The sequence below is a fragment of the Trachinotus anak genome, unplaced genomic scaffold (assembly GCF_046630095.1).
Source record: "Trachinotus anak isolate AG129_WGS33_773 ecotype Australia unplaced genomic scaffold, CSIRO_AGI_Tana_v1 ptg000034l, whole genome shotgun sequence".
NCBI classification, from domain to species: Eukaryota; Metazoa; Chordata; class Actinopteri; order Carangiformes; family Carangidae; genus Trachinotus; species Trachinotus anak.
Window position 1 is genome coordinate 416,923 of NW_027273885.1, and position 18,946 is coordinate 435,868.

The 18,946-nt window shown below is 43.4% G+C and overlaps 1 protein-coding gene and 1 long non-coding RNA gene across 4 annotated transcripts in view; one reads left to right on the forward strand and one right to left on the reverse strand.

The window, feature by feature from the left end:
• Positions 1–1,008: 1,008 nt before the first annotated feature.
• Positions 1,009–18,544, reverse strand: LOC139614485 (vascular endothelial zinc finger 1-like). Of its 3 annotated transcripts, XM_071471791.1 has the most exons (7): positions 17,980–18,544; positions 11,381–12,132; positions 10,048–10,117; positions 9,059–9,227; positions 7,913–7,954; positions 6,548–6,613; positions 1,009–6,362 (listed from the first exon to the last, which is right to left on the reverse strand). In XM_071471791.1, exons 1-7 carry the CDS (start codon positions 18,010–18,012, stop codon positions 5,995–5,997), a joined length of 1,500 nt encoding a protein of 499 aa, XP_071327892.1. In that variant the 5' UTR covers positions 18,013–18,544; the 3' UTR covers positions 1,009–5,994. The 3 variants fall into 3 exon arrangements, with proteins under 3 accessions (XP_071327892.1, XP_071327893.1, XP_071327894.1); XM_071471792.1 differs by lacking the exon at positions 6,548–6,613 and having other exon boundaries at positions 17,980–18,543; XM_071471793.1 differs by lacking the exons at positions 6,548–6,613; positions 7,913–7,954 and having other exon boundaries at positions 17,980–18,542.
• Positions 3,523–18,946, forward strand: part of LOC139614492 (uncharacterized) — a 157,359-nt gene continuing 141,935 nt past the window's right edge. The window contains exon 1 of the long non-coding RNA XR_011687057.1: positions 3,523–3,628. This is a non-coding gene — a long non-coding RNA (uncharacterized lncRNA). The remainder of the gene's footprint in view (positions 3,629–18,946) is intronic.

The following is an 18,946-nucleotide window of genomic DNA, read 5'->3' on the forward strand; positions in this document are numbered from 1 at the left end:
TGATAAAGTCTGTTGTGTAAACTGTAATTTACTATAAGTTAACTAACTTTGGTGGGACATTTTCATATTGTATTTTTCATCAGGCAGTGATTGGCATTCAGTACATCATATTACATCACAGTCATCATCTTACCTGGTCTAAACATATTCTGAGATGAAAATGTTGCCTCCAGTTTCCTGAGCTGTAGTGATGGATCAAGAATTTGAGAACTGCAGTTAGTCTGTGAAGGGATGAAACAAATTCAGCATCATAAACATGAATCTGTCAATCATCAGCAGTCACCTACAGAGTACATCCTGTTGGAACAAACCCTGACTCAAAACATGGTCTAACTCATTTGTAAAATGTCACTGTTGTTTTACTTCTTGTCATTTTAATTATTACATCATGTGATACTTTTGTCCATATAAGGAAGTATCGTCAGTCTAAGAGCCCCCACCCTTCTGTTTGAGATGATCCTGCACTAGATCAGACAAACCAAGAAAAAAATGCTACAGATCAAAAGGACATTTAAAGCTCCACCCAGTCTAAAGGCAGATGTCCATGTGTTTGTGATTATAAAGCAGGTCTAGGTTCTATATTAATACTGTGAAAGTATCAAAGCCTCAGTCCACAGAGAAATGCACACAGCCTGTATTCAGAAACTGAGCCTTAAAACCAGCCGTCAGGACTTCTGCAACTTTGTGATGTCACAACAAAGCAGTCACCAAGAGGCTCAGATCCTCTCCTCCGATTGGCTGACTGACCTGTTGTTACTAGAGCTCCAGAGAGAAGCCTGAGAGAGGAGATGTAAAACTACACTGAGATGGTTTTTGGTTTTTAAAACCACAGATATATCTTCTGAGATCAACACTTCAGATAAACCACAGAAGTTAAAATATGGAGCTTTAAATGTCATTTAGCAACACAGTGTATAAATATAGGTTTAATATGTCATTAAGGTAGACTGCTCATTCAGATGAATTAACCACTGAATGTTCAACAAAGACACACGTCACAAAGACCTGAACATTTTCCAAGTTTAATAGTTAAAGAATGAAAAAACACCGAAATGTTTTTGTCGTCACATACAGACCATGATTTGGCACAAAATCCCCACAGTCCACTCCGATACGCAAAGTCACAGAGGCACTTTCATCATGAGCGGGTCACCTGTCGCCGAGGAGTCTGGAGACCAGAAACACCCACACACGCCGGGGACCTCAGGGACTATCTCAGCCTCCCTCAAACCTCAACTAAAGCTAGAGTCAAAATCAACTAAAACCAGAGGAGAGCACACCTGTCCTGGGCTAGGCAGGTGTCTTCAGTGGGGGGTGGGGGGGGGGAGCAGTCTGGAGATTCAGGTGAGATGGACAGTATTGACTTTCCTCTGTGGCACTCAGCATGGACAGTCCACAATCATGTTTTATTGTTTTCTTTTATTTAGACAAACCCAAATAAAAGGCACATAAAACATTGCGCATTTGTTTACATAATTATTCTCAATGGACATACATTTAAAAAAAAATGTAGGAATGTTTTACCTTTCTGCTAATCAGAAAGCCTAGCCTTCGTATATACAAAAATTACCATTGTTAATGTTCTAATACAAAAAGATTTATAAAAGGTTATTTTTTCTTGCATGTGTCTGTCGTAACTAACATGTCCTCTGAACTAATGGTTTGTACAAAGATATACATTCATTTGCCTTCACATCTGCCAAATTCATCAAACAAACTTCACAGAAAAGAATCTTCCAAATCATTATTTGGCCAAATAAACTGTTTGTTTTCACATTAGGTTGGAGTCAAATTAAAAACTTAAACCTTGACAGTTTAAATAAAGATCTCAATTCATGTCTCAAGGTTTTTCCTGAAGTACAATGTGACAACTTCACAATCATTAGGTTTAAAAAAAAAAAAAAAAAAACCAAACAAACACAAAGCTAATCACAACATGGTTTGGTTGTCAGACCTGTGGGGCCCTCAGGGGCCGTCTGAACTGATGAAGGCTTCCTTCACAAAACGATTCCATCACACAGCACATCTGGAGGAGGAAGCATCGACGTGTGGAAAAGTCTTGCAAAGTATTTCAGGCACACTTGGAGAAGGACAAATGACGCCACACACTTCTTTCATCCTAATTTTTTTAGTGTTTTGTTTTCATAAAAAGTCACTAGCCTTCTAATAACGGTTGTTGAACTCAAACCTACTCTGGACAAGCTCAGTCATCCACATGCAACATCCGAAAAAAAAAAAAAAAACAAAGATGGGAAATTAATTCATTTCCAAGATCATAATGCCGTTCCACGTGAGAGCATTTCCCTTGGTGACAGAGTCGGCATGCATACGACGGGCCGAACATCTGGGCTGCCAAAGTGCAGATGTGGCCAGGTGAACTGTAACACAAACACCACTCATCGTCTCGCTCCATCAGACTGAAATGCCCTGGGTTAGTACCACTCCTCTGTAGTGTGCACATCCTACAGTTTGCTGCAAGTGCTTCAGAGTTCCTGCACTGAAAAAAGGCCCTCAACCACAAACAGGGTACACACGCACACGCACACGCACACACGTACACACACACACAGAGGACTGTGGGACAGTATGTGAGCCTGGTGCAGGAACTGTTGGGGCTGAGATCACAAAAGAGACGTTTGTTAACACGCTGGTCCTTTGTTCAGTCGCCGTCCATGACGAGCTCGTCTCTGACCTGTTGCAGTGGAGTCCTGGACCCGGTGTGTCCTGTAAACCTGTTGCTTCAGCCACACCACAGACCCTCACAGGGACTCTAGTTAAAGCCTCAGTCAGAGGAAGAGTTTATTAGACAGAACCCCGTTCTGATGTTGTCATCTCAGGGTCACACCCACTCAGTGATTGGTCAGGTGTGAGGAGGTGCGCCCCACCCAACATCTCCTACATTCATACAGCGAGCGCTGCCCCCCACCTTTGACTGAGGGGTCATCGTTCACCTCCCCATCGGCTCCAGTCTTGATGGGAGACTTGTAGAAAACAACTGTTGTGTTGCTCTGATTCATGCAGCGACATGTTAACACCCACACATTCGGAGGTGTGGGGCTGTAACTTGTAGAGGCGAGGCTACATTTAATCTCGTCACTGGGTGTAAATGGCTGCACGTTATCAACCTGTTTGACATCTTACTCTGTCAGACACACCTGAGCTCTGAGCAGGAAAACAACACCTCCTTTGTGATCACAGCCTCAATTTTCCAGTAAAGATAAACTGCCAGGATAAAAAAACAATAAAATAACAGTTACAACTAAACAATGAGCGATGCAAGTGAGATGGACAGAGACAATCCAGATTAGACAAGACAAGGCTGGACCATCGCTTCCCTAAAGAAGCTCTAACCGACGGCGAGTTCACGCTGCTGACAGGTCTGAACCAATCAAACAGGAGCTGCAGCGTCACATCAGCAGCAGGAGCCGTGTGTTTCTGTGGCTTCACGTTTAAAGAGCAGCAGACACAGTTCTGGTTTTCACTGCTGTCAGTTCGACCATCAGTTCATCATGAAGTTTACAGCTCCACCGGTTTTATTAGTTTCTGTCCAGCCCTGGAGTTACATGGTTTTACAAGCATGAGCTCTGTCAAAGTTCAGCAGATGGTCCAGTAACAAACCAGCCCACAGGTCGTCTGTCAGCAGGTCACTATGACCAGAGTTAGGTTCTGTTGCTAGGCGACATCTAGTGGTCGTAGCAATGATGACAGGAGCAAAGGGAAAAGTGCGGTGACGTAGTTTATAGAGCGACAGAGTCCACGTCAGGAGGAGGTTGGGGTGGATGGATGAATATGACACAGGAGAGCGGTGTTCGATTCCCATGTGACAGGAGCAGTTTATGTTGTTTCTATTATCCATGACCATTCGTTGTTGTTATTGTAACCATGACAACAAAGATCGCCTAATGTTGAGGAAGAACTTATTTTAACCCAAATCACCATCTTTTCCTGAACCTAACCAAGACATGACTGTTATTATAGTAACCATGGTGACAGAGGTATGTACACCGCTCTCTGTACAGTCTGTGTGTTTCATATTGTAACTATGACAACCAAGGTCTGGTACGCCTGTGGAGGACTGGTGTGGAGGACTGGTGTGAGGACAGGTCTGGGGGACTGGTTCGGAGGACAGGTGTGAAGGACAGGTGTGGAGAACTGGTTTTTGCTCCTGTCAGTAGAATGAACTGTTGGTTTCCGGTCGTCTCTGGGACTCAATGAGTCCAGTCTTGTCCTTTCACAAGTCTCTGCTCTGGTCTCTGTCATCTCGGGGTGGACGGCCACATCAGTGGTGATACAGTTCTTGCATTGCTGCCTGTGGTGAGCAGAACGTTTCACTCCCACAGCTAAAAGGCAATAAAATAGTGTCTGATATTTACAAAGAAATGGTCAGTGTGTAAGTTGTTGATCATGGTTTTAAAAGACTATTCTCAGTAACCTTCCTGAGTTTGACTGACAGTGATGGGATCCTACACCTACTGAAGTAAACAATCTACCCAGCTCAACATACAACAGGTAACTTTGGGACTGCTTTTGTAGTCTAACGAGCCACTACGCAGCTCTTTGACCTCTACAGGTAAAAAGTCCTCAGTAATCAAAATTTAAATTCATCTGACTTTTGATAATACTGCCATTTAAAAGGCAAAACCTGGGGGACATGCTTTCCTCTCAGCTGTACCTTCAACTGTCATGTCCTGATATAAATACATTAAAAAAACTTCCAAACAAATGTCACAGATAAACTCGTGTAGAATATCCAGCAGTGAGGAGTGACTGGTTTCCAGCGATTTTAAAATACAGACATGAGGGGGGGGTGAAATCCACAGTATCACTCACCCCCCAGAATGGAAGCTTTGTTTTCTTGTACTTGAACTTTAAAATACATGAACTATTAAATACTGATAAGTCCACTAAAATAACAAGAGGAAAAATAAGGAACTTGAAACAAAATCTGCTGTTAAGAACAACACACTTCCACTTCAGGAGCTGCTGATCGACACCTCAGGTACAGTCAGGTGTCACAGGTTTGAGCTCAGCCGAGGAAATCACCTTCAGCTGGGCACTGGTACAAGACCGACACCATCCCTCAGTGGCTAAACAGAGATGAAAGAGAGGGGCTCTAAGAGGGTTGGACTCTCTGCAGCATGTGATGCGTTCACTGCCAACGCTGCAGCGTAGAGTCAGCTAACCATCAGCTATCTGTTGTAGTAAAACAAACTGCCCAGGTTTGTAGGACGGGGAAAGACAGGGGGGTAAATACAAACAGAATACAGGTGAACATGCAGCAGCTGGAGGTGTAATAACTGCCCAATAACTGAGGAGTGGAATAAATCCTGTTCACGATGAACTGCCTGTAATCATCACATCACAACAGCACCATTATTACTGCTGTGACATCACAGGCTTGGTGAGAGAAGCAACATTTGAACCAATACATGTTGACTTCTACTGTATCATAATTCAGACAGACAGGGTCCCCATCCCCTCACCCCCACCCACAGCTCCAGTGGTGGGTGTGAGAGAGAATGAGGGGTGGGTGTCTCACTTTGTCCCTTCATGGTCTAAATGCTGTTTTCACTTCATCCTTCAGAAAATATGATTCAGTGGGAAACACTCAGAAAATCTTTGGTATCAAATGGTCACAACAGAATCAGTGTCCCACAAAGGTCATGTGACACCGTTCAGGTGATTCAGGCAGTCAACAGGTGACACATTTAAATCTATCTGAGCTAAGAGTTTAGGTCAATCACGTCTGGTGCTAAAGAGCATCTTTGAAGAGACCCTACCCCTCCCCATATATTCCTGTCACATGACCACAGCTCCATGCTTAGATCACCCAGTGGCAGCTCTGCAACAACTACAAGCGACACATTAAGATCATAAGATTAATAATAACGAGGGTTAACATTAGTTATCTCCCTTTCAAACTGAATGCACTGTAACTCTGACTCTTATCAGGCAGTTAAAACATCACCTGCTGCTGCATGTGCTCAGACAGCTCTACCAGGGGGGGGAGGAAGGCAGGACTTGGGATAGAAAAGGCATGCTCTCCATGGGCCTCATGGCGATGTTGAGGGGCCCGGTGATATTCATGGGCATGGGAGTGGTGATGGCCACCGGGTGGGCGATATTCATGTGTGCCGTCGTGGGGATGTTGACGGAGGCCAGGTTCACGGGGCCCGTAATGGTGACGGGGTGCTGCAGGTTGACCGGCGACGTGATGTTGACCGTGCTGGTGGCGATGTTCATCTGAGCGGCAATCGTGACGGGGTTGCTGGTATTGCCGCCGCGGTTCACAGCTGAGGTGATGGCTGCCGAGTTAGAGACCGGCGTCGTGGTGGCCGAGTTGTTGTGCACACTGTTGGCATCTGTTTAAAAAGAAGAGGAGTGAATTTAAGGCAGGTCGACCTCGTGAAAATATACCATCCCTCCAACACAAGGACAGCCACAGCCCTGTCAGTCCCTCGGCTGTTTAGCTGGGTCACTGAAAATCTCAATACATTATTAATACATGATGTCAACTGTGTTGTGTAGTATTGTTGAAGAAACCTACCTTTGTGAGAGTTGTCAATTAGGACTTGGAAGGAGTTATTTAAAATCTCTCCTACCGTCAACTCACCTGAGGGGTAAATTCAAAAAGCAGGATCAATAGACTAAACCAGCTGACTGTCTGTTTTCATTCATTTCAACAGTGACACATTATCAAAGACACCTACAGCTCTGAGTGTCTGAGGCTGGATTCACACAACACTGCAGGACGGACCGGCCCACAGGAGTCCAGGACCAGGGGCCGGCTGCACAAAACACCTCAAGATTTCTGCTTAAGTATGACACTTAAGGTTTTTTTCTCCTTAGCTGAGGGAGTTACTTAAGGGTGTTTCACAGAATCTTAAAAGGTTTCCTTAGTTAAGGAAAAAAGTTCAGTAATTTACAGCAGTAATCAAGATTTCACAGCAGGAAAATTCTACTGTTTCCATGGAGACTGTTTTTTTGCTAGCATTAGCTTGTGACATGAAACACCTCAACTACACCTGACCACAAAGATCATGTGACATAAACCTGTCGAGCATCATAATAACGAAGCAGCTGGAAGAGCTCAGAGGATCCAACACATCATAAACTGACCTCAGGTCAGATCTGTGATGTAGAACCAGTTCCTCATGGTTCAGATTCCTCTGGGTTCTCCCGCTCTTCCTGGGACTTGTTCATGTTCTTCATCTATCACCACGATCTCAGTCATGTTGTCAGAGGAACATTTAGATTTTTTTCTTTCTTACTTTGGTCACTGAGGGTTAACTGACTTTAAGTGAATCCTTAAGTGTAAGACTAAGATAAGGAGAAAACCTTAAATACTTCAGTGAACATTTCAAGGAAACCTTAAGGAGAAGACTTCAAGGTGTTTAGTACAACTGGTTTTATTTTAAGGAAACCTTAACAGACTTTAAGGAAAATCTTAACTTCAGGTGTTTTGTGCAACTGCCCCAGAACATCACACTGTCAGCTCACTGCTGAGTCATTTCTGGCCCAGTCTCTACTGGGAAACTGTCTTTATCAAAGATGTTTTCTATTTTAATTTGAAAAATAAGTGCATGAAAAATCTGATGTATTAATGAGGTCACAGTCAGTTGGGTGATGCAACATGGCTTCTGGTTTAAGGTCAGTAGTGTGGATCCAGCCTAAGTGTCATGGTCCAGTTTGGGGTTAATTTTAATGATCTACTGATCCTGCTTCATGAAATTTAACCTTACATCAAAAAAACCCTACATCTTAAAAACAGAGACCTGAACTACACCGGTCCTCGGAGAACAGAAAAGAAATGCTTCTGGTGCAACGTGAACAAAAACTGGCCACTTGTGTTTTGCAGGTTTGCAGGTTATATTGAGTGTTGAGGGGTTTCTGCTACTAGCTACTGGATTACCTTTTCGTGGCCCTGAGTGGTTCCACTGCCAGTCACTTATGCCTATTCAGAAATACAGACACATGGGGTTACAAGAGCACAGGGTAGCAGTGCTGTCATCTGGGAGTCATCTTCAACAGTTGGGGGGGTGGGATGTAAAATATTAAACATGTTTAATGGGCTTCACTGTTTGAAGTCAGAAAAACAAGAACTGTTCCTTTGAAATCAAAGTCAAAAAGTAAATAAATGTAATAATCAGCTGTTCTGTCTCAGCATGAAGCCGTGTCTCATTTCAAGACGGGAGTCATTTAGTCACTTCTACAGATGTTACAGCACACACCAAAATTCAATTTAAAATTAATTTACATGAGACATGAGAGTTCTGAGGGCTAAAGTCAGGAAATTCACAAAAGATAGATTAAAAAGAGAAGAATTAAAGATCACAATCAAAGCAGCTCAGTCTGACATGTTCTTGTTGTGTTGTTGTCTCTGCCTGATGTTAATGATCCAATTCAACTTGTATTTGGAAACTCATGTAATTAAAAAGGTTGTCATGCTCTTAATAACTGAGAAGCCCACTTTTCTAAAAAACAAAGGAAACAGATGATAGTTTCTCATACACGGGTTTATTTGTGGCAGCTGCCACAATAGCAACACTGACCTGCACATATTGATTTTCTTTTTCTTTTTTTTATTATTTCAAAATGGGTAAAATCTTATTTCTTTATAGAGCTGTACAGAGCGCTCTGATCACTCAGCCCCTCCTCCCCCTCAGACCTGCCTGTTACAGTCACACTGGTGGACCATCAAAAAGTCCATCAAGTTTCCTTCCCTCTGTGTGTGTGTGTGTGTGTGTTTATCTGCGTCATAAAGTTCTTGAGAACTCGAGTGTTTTCAGTGTCAGTGTCATCTCATAATTAATCTAAATGCACAGTATGTAAGGAGCGTGGCATCATGGGAGTTGTTGTCTTCACCACCACTGCAGTCAGTTTCTCCTTCAGTGTGAATTGTTCAGGAGGTTTTTAAACTGAAGATTAGATCCAGTAAAAACACTGAATAAAGCAGCTTGATGTTAAAATGTGTTTCCATCAGTGTTGTGTGTTGTCTGCTCAGCTCATGTCTCTGGTTTCTTCAGCTGTTTTAGACGTTTTGATGTGAAAGTCTTACCTTTATTGTTACAGGGGTTGCTGTAGCTGGCCTGGCCGTGCGTCTTGAGGTGACTTGTGATGTAGGCGGCGCTCAGCATTTTGCCACAGATGTTACAGGTCACTTTGCCTTCATGCCTGATCATGTGGGAGCGCAGGCGGTCTTTGGTAGCGAAGGCGGAGGTACAGGCCTGAGAAACAGAAATGGTGAACACCAGAGGAGCCGAACCCTGTGACTGCAATCCTCACATCAACAAACTGGAGAAATATAAAATATTCAATGATAGTTTCTGATTCAAACACACAGGAAAAGACCTGAGCAGCTGCAGAAATGCTCTTTTTTCTTTTCTATGGTCAAAGTCCAGATTAAAGCTCCATATTTTAACTTCTCCAGTGTTTTATCTGAAGTGTTGATCTCCATCAGAAGATCTATTTGTGGTTTAAGAACCAAAAACCATCTCAGCGTAGTTTTACATCTCCTCTCTCAGGCTTCTCTCTGGAGCTCTAGTAACAACAGGTCAGTCAGCCAATCAGAAGAGAGGCTCTGAGCCTTTGACTGCTTTGTTGTGACATCACAAAGTTCCAGAAGTCCTGATGGCTGGTTTTAAGGCTCAGTTTCTGAATACAGGCTGTGTGTATTTCTCTGTGGACTAAGGCTTTGATACTTTCACAGTATTAATATAGAACCTAGACCTGCTTTATAATCACAAACACATGGACATCTACCTTTAGACTGGGTGGACTTTTAAAAACCTTCAGACTGTTTGGAGCTTTAAGTTATGTTCTGCCACAGACTCTGGACTGACTTGACCACTACAGAAGCAATTTACACTTAGCAGAGCTCTGTTCTGTCAAACCAGATGTAACTAGCAGTGACCAGCAGTAACTAGTCTGCCCCATTAGCAGTTACTTTGGTTTAATCTGGTCTTTAGAGTTTCAGTGATGTTGCTGTGGGTTTTAACAATGACATAAATCAAACGCAGCCCTGCAGAGAGGAGACATGACTCTTACCGTTACTTGGCACTTGAATGGCCTCTCTGAGGAATGGACATGCTTGACATGACAGCTTAGGTGATCAGGTCTGTGAGGGAGATGAAGATGGGAAAATGTTAGTCCTTTATCTTTAGCCCTGCTAGCAGCATCATTCCTTTCACATAACTGATTGATCTGGATAACACGGCAGAATGTTTTACAGCAACATGCTTCAGTCATGATATGGACGACATCAGAGCTGGTGACACAGTTTACAGTCTCTCTGCACTCAGAACACATGGAGGAGAAGGACTGATTCTCAGGTCAGTCACTGATTAAATCCTTCAATCCTTCATTTTGAACAAAGCTTGAAGATTAGTAATGTGCTCCACAGTTAAACAGTGGTAGAAACTTTCCATTCCCTGTCTGTGTACACTCAAAGGATTAGAAACCACCATCCCATTTACAGGCCCAACATCCTACAGAGAATAAAAGGTTTGTAATGAGGACAGTGGCAGTTGATCCAGATCTGATGGAAAATGTTCACTAACTGGAGCCTGTGAATCAGTGTGAGTCCTGCATGAAAAAACTGCTGCAGTTAAATAAACTGTTTTATTCTCACTGTCATAAACCAGTGGTGTTCATGTGAAGAAACAAAATCAATTCAACTTGTATTTGGAGGCGTTTCTGTAGTTTACAGCTCTGACTTAGTTATTACAGCAGAATAATCAACAACACAAAGAAAGTCACTGACCTCAGCAGTTTTACAGCTAACTGTGTAAATTTCTGACCATGATAATTACAAAAGGATACCAAGGTTATCATAAATGAATCACTGCCCTCAGGTTTATGCAAATATTACATTAGCTGGACCAAACTTTCTCTGTAGTTAAGTCCAGATTTTTCAATTAAAAATAGACAAAAAAGTAAAATAACAGTCTTTAAAAAGGAGAAAACAACACTTCACTCAGTACACGGTACACAGTACAACTCCAGCTCACACGTTTAATAGAAGTCTCCTGAGCCCCATCCTAAAGATCACTGTCGGGGCCGATTCTAGTATCTTTCTTTAATATACCAAAATTAACTAGTTTAAGTTTAAAGTGCTCTCTGCAAGCTGGTATTTAGTCAAAGATGTTCTGAGAGAGAAGATGCTCCACTCTATAAACCACTGTACAACATATATACTATAATCCATCCTCCCTTACATCACGCCAACTTCAGGCTTTAGAGCTCACAAAAACTTGACTGGTCATCCCTGATTCTTTATGTTAACATGTTTTAACATCATTTTTGTGGGCTTTATTAAAATCAAAGTGTAACGAGTGTTTTCATGTACCACTCACAAAGTTCAGAAAAGGTGTCCACATACCTGGAGAAGCCCTTCCCACAGACAGAACAGATGTAAGGCTTGTGGACTCCACCGTCGTGGGAGCGGACGTGGTACGTCATGCGATCCTTCCTCTTGAACCTCTGCTGGCAGATGGGACACTCGAACGGCTTCTCGTCAGAGTGCGACAGCTTGTGGCGGTTGAGATGATACACGTCTCTGAAGGCTTTACCACACATGTCGCAGCCGTGGTTCTTCTTCACTGGCTTCGGGGGCTTCTTGGGGATGCTCTGCTGCTGTTGGTGCTGCATAGGAGTCATGATACTAGTGCCTGTGGATGTTGACGTGGTGGCTGTAGTCAGGATACCAGCTACAGTAGTGACGTATGACGTGTTTCCACTATTCTCACGCGGTACAGTGGATATGAGCGGCACCATGGTGGGGGCTGTTTGTGTCTTCTTAGGCCGCGAAACCATCTTGATGCCGGTGTGGCATGACTCGTGCCGCCGCAGGTGGTAGCTGTCTCGGAACGCCTTGTTGCAGTAGCCACAGATGAAGGGCGTCTTTGACTTAGGCTCCTTTTTGACCACGGCAACCGGAGGCCCACCACCTCCTCCCCCAGCCCCACTGGCCACATTGTCTTTAAGAAGTTCTGCGGCACTGACAGGGGGTTTCTGGTCCAAGGGAATGGGCAGCACCGGTTTCTGATCAGGTGGCTCCGTCCCAGAATTGAGCAAAGGCAAGAGGCTGTTCCCGGCTACTTGGTGCTGGTGATGCAGAGCCTCATTGGCTTGCTGCAATGAGAAAGACAGAGTCACGTGATCATTCTTAAACCACATGTGAAGCTAAGAACCAGTGACTGACAGCAGAAATACTTGGTGTAACTCAGATATCCTGGTTCCCTCCTGTGATAAACAAAAGAAGGGAACTATCAAAGCTGCAGACTTTATTTTCTTGATGCTGATACAGATTTAAATTAGTTTACAGTTTGAATGACGGCCAACTACAGGCTGTGAACAGTGCAGCTTTAGTATGAAGGGAAATGTAAATACTGGGGAAGTCATAAGTCTTGGAGATGTGATTGTTCAGGGACTGAGGAGAGCAGTATAATAACACTACAACTGCTTTAGTCTGACAACAAACTGGAGGAGAGGAAGACAACAGAGACACTGAACACGAACAGCAACACGGAGTGACAGCAGCAGCTATAGGTCCACCAAAAAAAAAAAAAAAACACGCCACAACAGTTTGCTTTGACACGGATCAGCAGAGACAAGTTATAAATGACTAGAAGTCAGTGTGTAAACAGAGCCACAGGAAACAGCTGAAAGACAGACGTCAGAGTTCAATGAGTTTCACTTTATATCAACATGTCGTCAACATGTTACTGTGTCCGTCTGTGACACCTCTGACCTCTGTTGTAGCTACGCTCCACACACAGTGGCTAATGTTAGCTTGTTCTAATGTAGCCTGTCAATTTTAACTGCTGCTGTACACTAACTATATGGAGGTGTGTGCACGTGCATGTGTGTGAGCAGAGTGTGTGTGTCTGTGTTAGCAGAGTGTGTGTGTGCACGTGTGTTAGTAGAGTGTGTGTGTGTGCTAGCAGAGTGTGTGTGTGTGTGTGCGCATGTGCTGGCAGAGAGTGTGTGTGTGTGTGTGTGTGTGTGTGTGTGTGTGTGTGTGTGCGTTAGCAGAGTGTGTGTGTATTTGTGTGTGTGTGTGTGTGTGTGTGTGTGTGTGTGCGTTAGCAGAGTGTGTGTGTATTTGTGTGTGTGTGTGTGTGTGTGTGTGTTAGCAGAGTGTGTTTTCTGCAGTGGTATCAAGAATCATGGAATTTCATTGGTGTTGGTTCCGACCAACAGAATCACAGGTAAAATCCAGACTGGACTGGTTCATACAGGATGTGCCAATGAATCTAAGTGGATGAAGTATTTTTGAAGAACATGCTCCTCAGATAATGGAAGCATGTAGTAACCTGTCAGACATGTAAACTGGGTGACATTACAGGTGAAAAGAATCTGACACATCTTTCTACATAAAAGAAAAATGAACATTAGTTTCAGTCCATGTGAAGCAGGATTCACTGTGGGTCAACTTCTGTACTGGACTGAATTAGTCTGCACTTGTTCCTATTAAACCAGTGACTGTGCATCATAGAACAATTTTAAAGACAAATATTAGCAGTTTCTAAACATTAACAAATTTTTTGAAAAATCTTAATGTGACAGTAACATAAGTCTCAACACACAAGCAGTTCAGATTCAGTCTATATCCATCCAGCTGGAGGAAGGGTGGGGTAGCAGGTGTTCTGCAGAGGGACACATAAAATTACAACATCTGAAAATCTGAAAAGCCAAAACAACTAAAATAATGTAGACAATAAAAGAACTGAAAAATGCTCCACTCAAATAAATAAAGCAATGACAGGCACAGAAAATGCAACCCCAACAGCAGTTTAAAAAAAACTGTGTAGGGAGGACATCTTAAGTCTGCAGCTGCTGGCAGGCATTGTCCGATTGGTCATGGCAGATCCCCAGTGGGATGGGACGAACAGAAGGTGGGGGCTTGTATGAATATTTTGGCCGCAGAGAAAGCTGAGATTCACATTGTAACGAGCAACTTTACAACAGGTCAGCCCGGAGCCCGGCGATTGAGACGGACTTGTTCTTTTCTGTAATCACCATTGGGCAGGGTTAAAGACCTGACCCATGGCTTTTCAGGTTCAGCCAAGCATCCCAACCCAGTCACTCGGGAGGGGGGATGTGGTCGGAAGGGGCCAGGATCCCAAGTGCTGCTTTTTTCCCCCACTGTGTTCTTTTATGGATGACACAAATCCAAGCGCTGATGCACTTATGGCCCTCGGAAGAGGGGGCAATGAGGGGCAGGGGGTGTTGCTTAGGAGGGGGCGTTCAGCTGCCGACCAAGTCCCCTCTTAGCGCGGGCGGCCACAGTATGTGTTTTAGCGTGGCGGAGAGAGCCGGGGGCCGTCACAGGTTGTCGACTCGCTTTTATATCCTCCACACTGTAGCAGCGCTCAGACAAGAATCATTACTGCAATTAGCATTTCTCCTAGCATGTGTGTATGAAGGTCTGAGACGCTCTTTCTCAGCAAGACAAGAGAGAGCGGCCTGCTGCTCCATCACGCCGCTCTGATGATTTTGATACAAATCTGCTGTGAAGGGTGAGGTCCCATCCAAGATAATACCACTGAAAGAGTTAGGAGCACGGAAATTAACGAGAGACAGGACAAATAAAACTACTCTCATCATTTGTTTTTTATCCCTCAGAAGGCGGGGTATGGATTCACCACGACAGACTGTTATTATGTCCTGAGTGACGCTGTTATACACACACACTGTCTTTCAGTTGTCTCCATACAAAGCTCGGATGACAAAAGTTACAGTTTCAGATTTTAGGTTTTTTTGTGTTTCCTGGAGAAATATTGCTCAGCTATCAATTATGCTGCCACAGATGTTTCTTATCATAAGGGTACAAGAAGGAATCATCACAGCTCTACAAAAATACCATGTTAATTATAACATGGCAGGAGTTTAGATATTAATAGCAACATTTGTGGGGCAGTGCCACAGTCTGACAGCAACACCAACCCCTTCAAACTCTGTAAAAACAATGCAGACATGAAGTTCGTTAAAATGCTGCCTTGTTAGATGCTTCATCACGAGGTGAACCAAGTAGACCCTAAATAATACGTCTCCTACTAGTCTCCTACATACCAGCTCCAGGTATTCTGACCATGTCTGCCATTAAACCAAAGTGTCACTAACACTAAACACCGGGAGCAGCCGAGCACAGCAGCCAACACACACACACACAGATTTCTGCTATAAACCACGGTAACTGAAGCTTGGCCTTGGACAGGAAAGGGGCAGAGAGAGGGAATGACACGCAGGAAAGAGTCGGGCCGGTCGGGAGTTGAACCAGCACTCACCTGCTAAGAGCATCCGCTCATGTGGTACGCTCCCTAACCACACCACCATAGGGCCACCCTCTGGGTGATACGGCCAAAAATGTTATCACGATAAAAATTTATATTTTTAAATATGTAATATAAATTATTTATAATTTTTGATCAGACCAGCAGAAACATAGTACGCTAATGTGTGGGTTGTGTCCCTGTTACACGGTCTTGATGCTGAGCACCTCTCCATCGAGGAGCCTGTGGGTCGAAGAGACTACAGTGGTCAAATAAGTTTGTTTTCCCGCTCTTTGTCGGGATGGTTTTCATGTACAGTTTACACACAGCAGTGTTCTGATATCAGACAGACTTAAACAAACCAGAAAACTGCTGCACTGCGCTGACCTGTCCTCACCGGCTGTTTACGAGCCATGGAGGAGCACACTCAGGGTTTGTTCATGCAACTGAGAGACTGTCAGACCGTCTATCAAGCAGTTTTCATGTTATTATTGATGCAGCGTCCATCGCTGGTAAATATCATCATCGTTTTATTGCCCAGACCTAATGGAGCTTTTCCAAGAATGAGTATCAAACAAGTTAATAAAACTATCATTAACTGAGTTTACAGGTGTACTACATCAGAAATATCAGAAGAACTGATGTAATGCATGCAATTAAAAATTATTTAAGAGTAACCAAAAAGAAAACTGCTGCGTTCTCGAAACCGGGCTACAGCACAGAGAGCATCATGTTGGTATTTGAACAAAGCACATCAGGCTCCTAACATAACTCTGTCACTGTTGTCTCAAAGGGCCTATTTCAGCCTCACCTTACTGGTGACATCAAACATCATCATCTCTGATCTGACACCACTAAACTACAAAAACTATGCATTTCACCCACTGTAATTCACCCCACTAAATACATCATCAAGAAAAAATAACAGATACATTTATACACCAAACATGAGCCCCTTAATAATAATTATGGCAATTATTAATAGAGAACCATTTCTAAAACCAGATGTCAGGAAAAGGTAACCGGCAAAATCCAGAGAGCACCAGGATGCCAATAATGCCATCAGCAGAGATGGGCTACATATTACAGCCTATTGGATAAATGAAGTCATCTTAATGAATACAGTGAATCCTGAGACACTTCTGGATCAGTTCAGTGACTCTGGAGTTGTGTTTTATTTCTGACTGTAGCAAGCAAAGAAAATCTGGTATAACTGATTACACAGCTCTGGCTGCTACGTCCTGCAGAGCCAGCGCTGACGATGTTCACAGGGACTGTAGTATTCACTTTCCTACGATGCATCAAAGTGATGGATTCATTAGGAGCAAACCTGATCTTGTAACCCAATAACATCAAGACTAACCTCTGATTTCTGTGACTATTCATGTCATCAGTAATAGTAAAACTTAACTTCTGTAACTTCTGTCCAAATCCACTCTCCAATTTATAACCATCATTAATAAGATTTATTCTGACAACTTCCAGGGAGCAGGAGAAACTTTTCTTACCATTAAGATGTTTACATCATCCAGGGAACTACATTCTACTGAGTTTCATTAAGTATTAACACAAAATAAAAAGTGCAGACTAATTGTGAGGTGGTTATAGAACAAAAGATATTGTTGTATTTCCCAAAAGACAGTTATACTCTGTTCTAAATGGCAGAAACACAGTTTGCATACAGGCAGCTGCTGTATGTCAGGAGCAAATCCACCGACACAAATGGAAACTGAAGGCTGGTTTATTGACCAGATCATGGACTAGTTTAGTAGGTTAACCGCCGCTCGGGCCTTTGTCGTCGGGAGAAAACGTCCCCGGTCCACCTGCACACCTTGATGCTGCAGGTTAGGAACTGATGTTAGAAACTTCTTCAGGCTGCACATGCTACGTTCTGCCTTCAAAACAAAGGCCCCGTTAAAACTTAGCTTACCTGAGTTAGGTGTTGTCTGGCGCGAAGAAGCTAAAGTGAGGGGTAAATGTTGGCGGGAAGTTTATTCCAGGAAACCTTCGTGTTTGTGGTAAAAGTGAAGTTTGGATTTGACCGTGTGGTTTGATCGCTGCTGTCCGCGTGCCAGGCAGCCTCCGGTGTAACCGTTAGCCGCTAGCTGCTAACTGCTCGGCTAACTGCTAGCTGCTCGGTAACGGGCGGCGGAACCGTTACCGTTAATAAAATCCCTCCTTTCATTGCTTCATTCTCAGGAGCTGGTTCGGGGCTCACAATAAATCACCGCCCACCAATGATCGTTATCTGTACTGTGGTGCAGGCGAGAAGCACCCCGGTTAGCTAACGCGTTAGCCTGTTAGCTTAGCTTAGCATACAAGCTATAGCTCGACCTTCCAGGTAACTTGGTAGCGCGCCCAGCAGCAGCAGCTCCGGGAGGCGGCTTCGCTGAGATTTCTGAGCGAACCGAGAAGGAAAAACACAAAATGATGCGATTCTGGGTTCAGGTGATTTAACCGCCACCCGGGGGGCGGCCTTGGGGAGCCCCCGCAGCCCAGACACAGCCCGAGGTCTCGGGTTCGATAAAGCTGCTTAGCAGTTTGCTACAGCAGAGCTAGCAACGCTAGGCTAACGCTAACACCTTTGTTTTGCTTGGCTAACTCTAATTCATTTCGGAAAGTGGTGTAAAATGTTTGGCCAACAACCTTTACGCCGTTTGGAAAACGTTCTTGCGGTTCCTCGGTGTTCTACTGCGCCACTTACCTGGAACAGAAACGTACTCCAGCTCGGTTCCATTGCAACACTTAGGCTAAAATCTGCAGGAAACCTACAAGGAGTCTACAACAAAGCAGCTGAACATGGCAGCTACAACTTCCTGTAACCCCCGGGGCTGAACCAAGTCCACGGCACTTTGTAGGACGTCTGGCCTGCGCGAGGAATTTCACCCCAGAGGAATCAAACCCGCTCAGAGACGCCGCGTCTGTTCCGTCACTGTCGATACAGAGAAATATGTTTAATGACGGGACATGTTCTCAGCACAGTTAATGATATTAACAGAGAAATCCTTCACCGAGATCATTTTGTTATTAACTAGATGTTATTCTCAGTGATTTAGTCTAAAAAAGACTTTGAGATGAGGCTTATTGAACAAGAAATAAAAACCTGAGAAACATCGGTTTCACCCTCAAACGTCCTGAAGCAAACTTCAGACACTTAGAGGAACAGGTGAGCAGGCGACAGCCTGTAGGGTTAACTAAATATAGCTTTGATTGTTATTGATAATTAATAATAATTTTATTTGTATAGCACCTTTCACACCAGAAATGCGTCTCGAAATGAGGCACAACAAAGAAATTACATGCACCAAGTGCTTCACATGAAAAGACATAAAACAAACATAACATGTTCAAAAATGACTGTAAAATGAGATGGAATGATAATAAAATATAATGGCATGGAAAAAAGAGACATAAATACATAAAAATAAGTTCAAAAGGATTATATAGAATGTATAAAATCAAGTAAACAACTTTTTCTTTAAGAAAAAATCTTTCCTTTGTGCACTCTTCTATTCGACAGCAGAAGTTAAAATGTTTATTTAAAACTATCTGTCTCTACCAGTGCCTGAAATAAAATATTCAAAGTCATATTTCAAGTATATTTATTTTTTGCAAAGGTATCTATTGATTATTCAGATTATCCATTATATAATATGCCAATTATTTTTTCA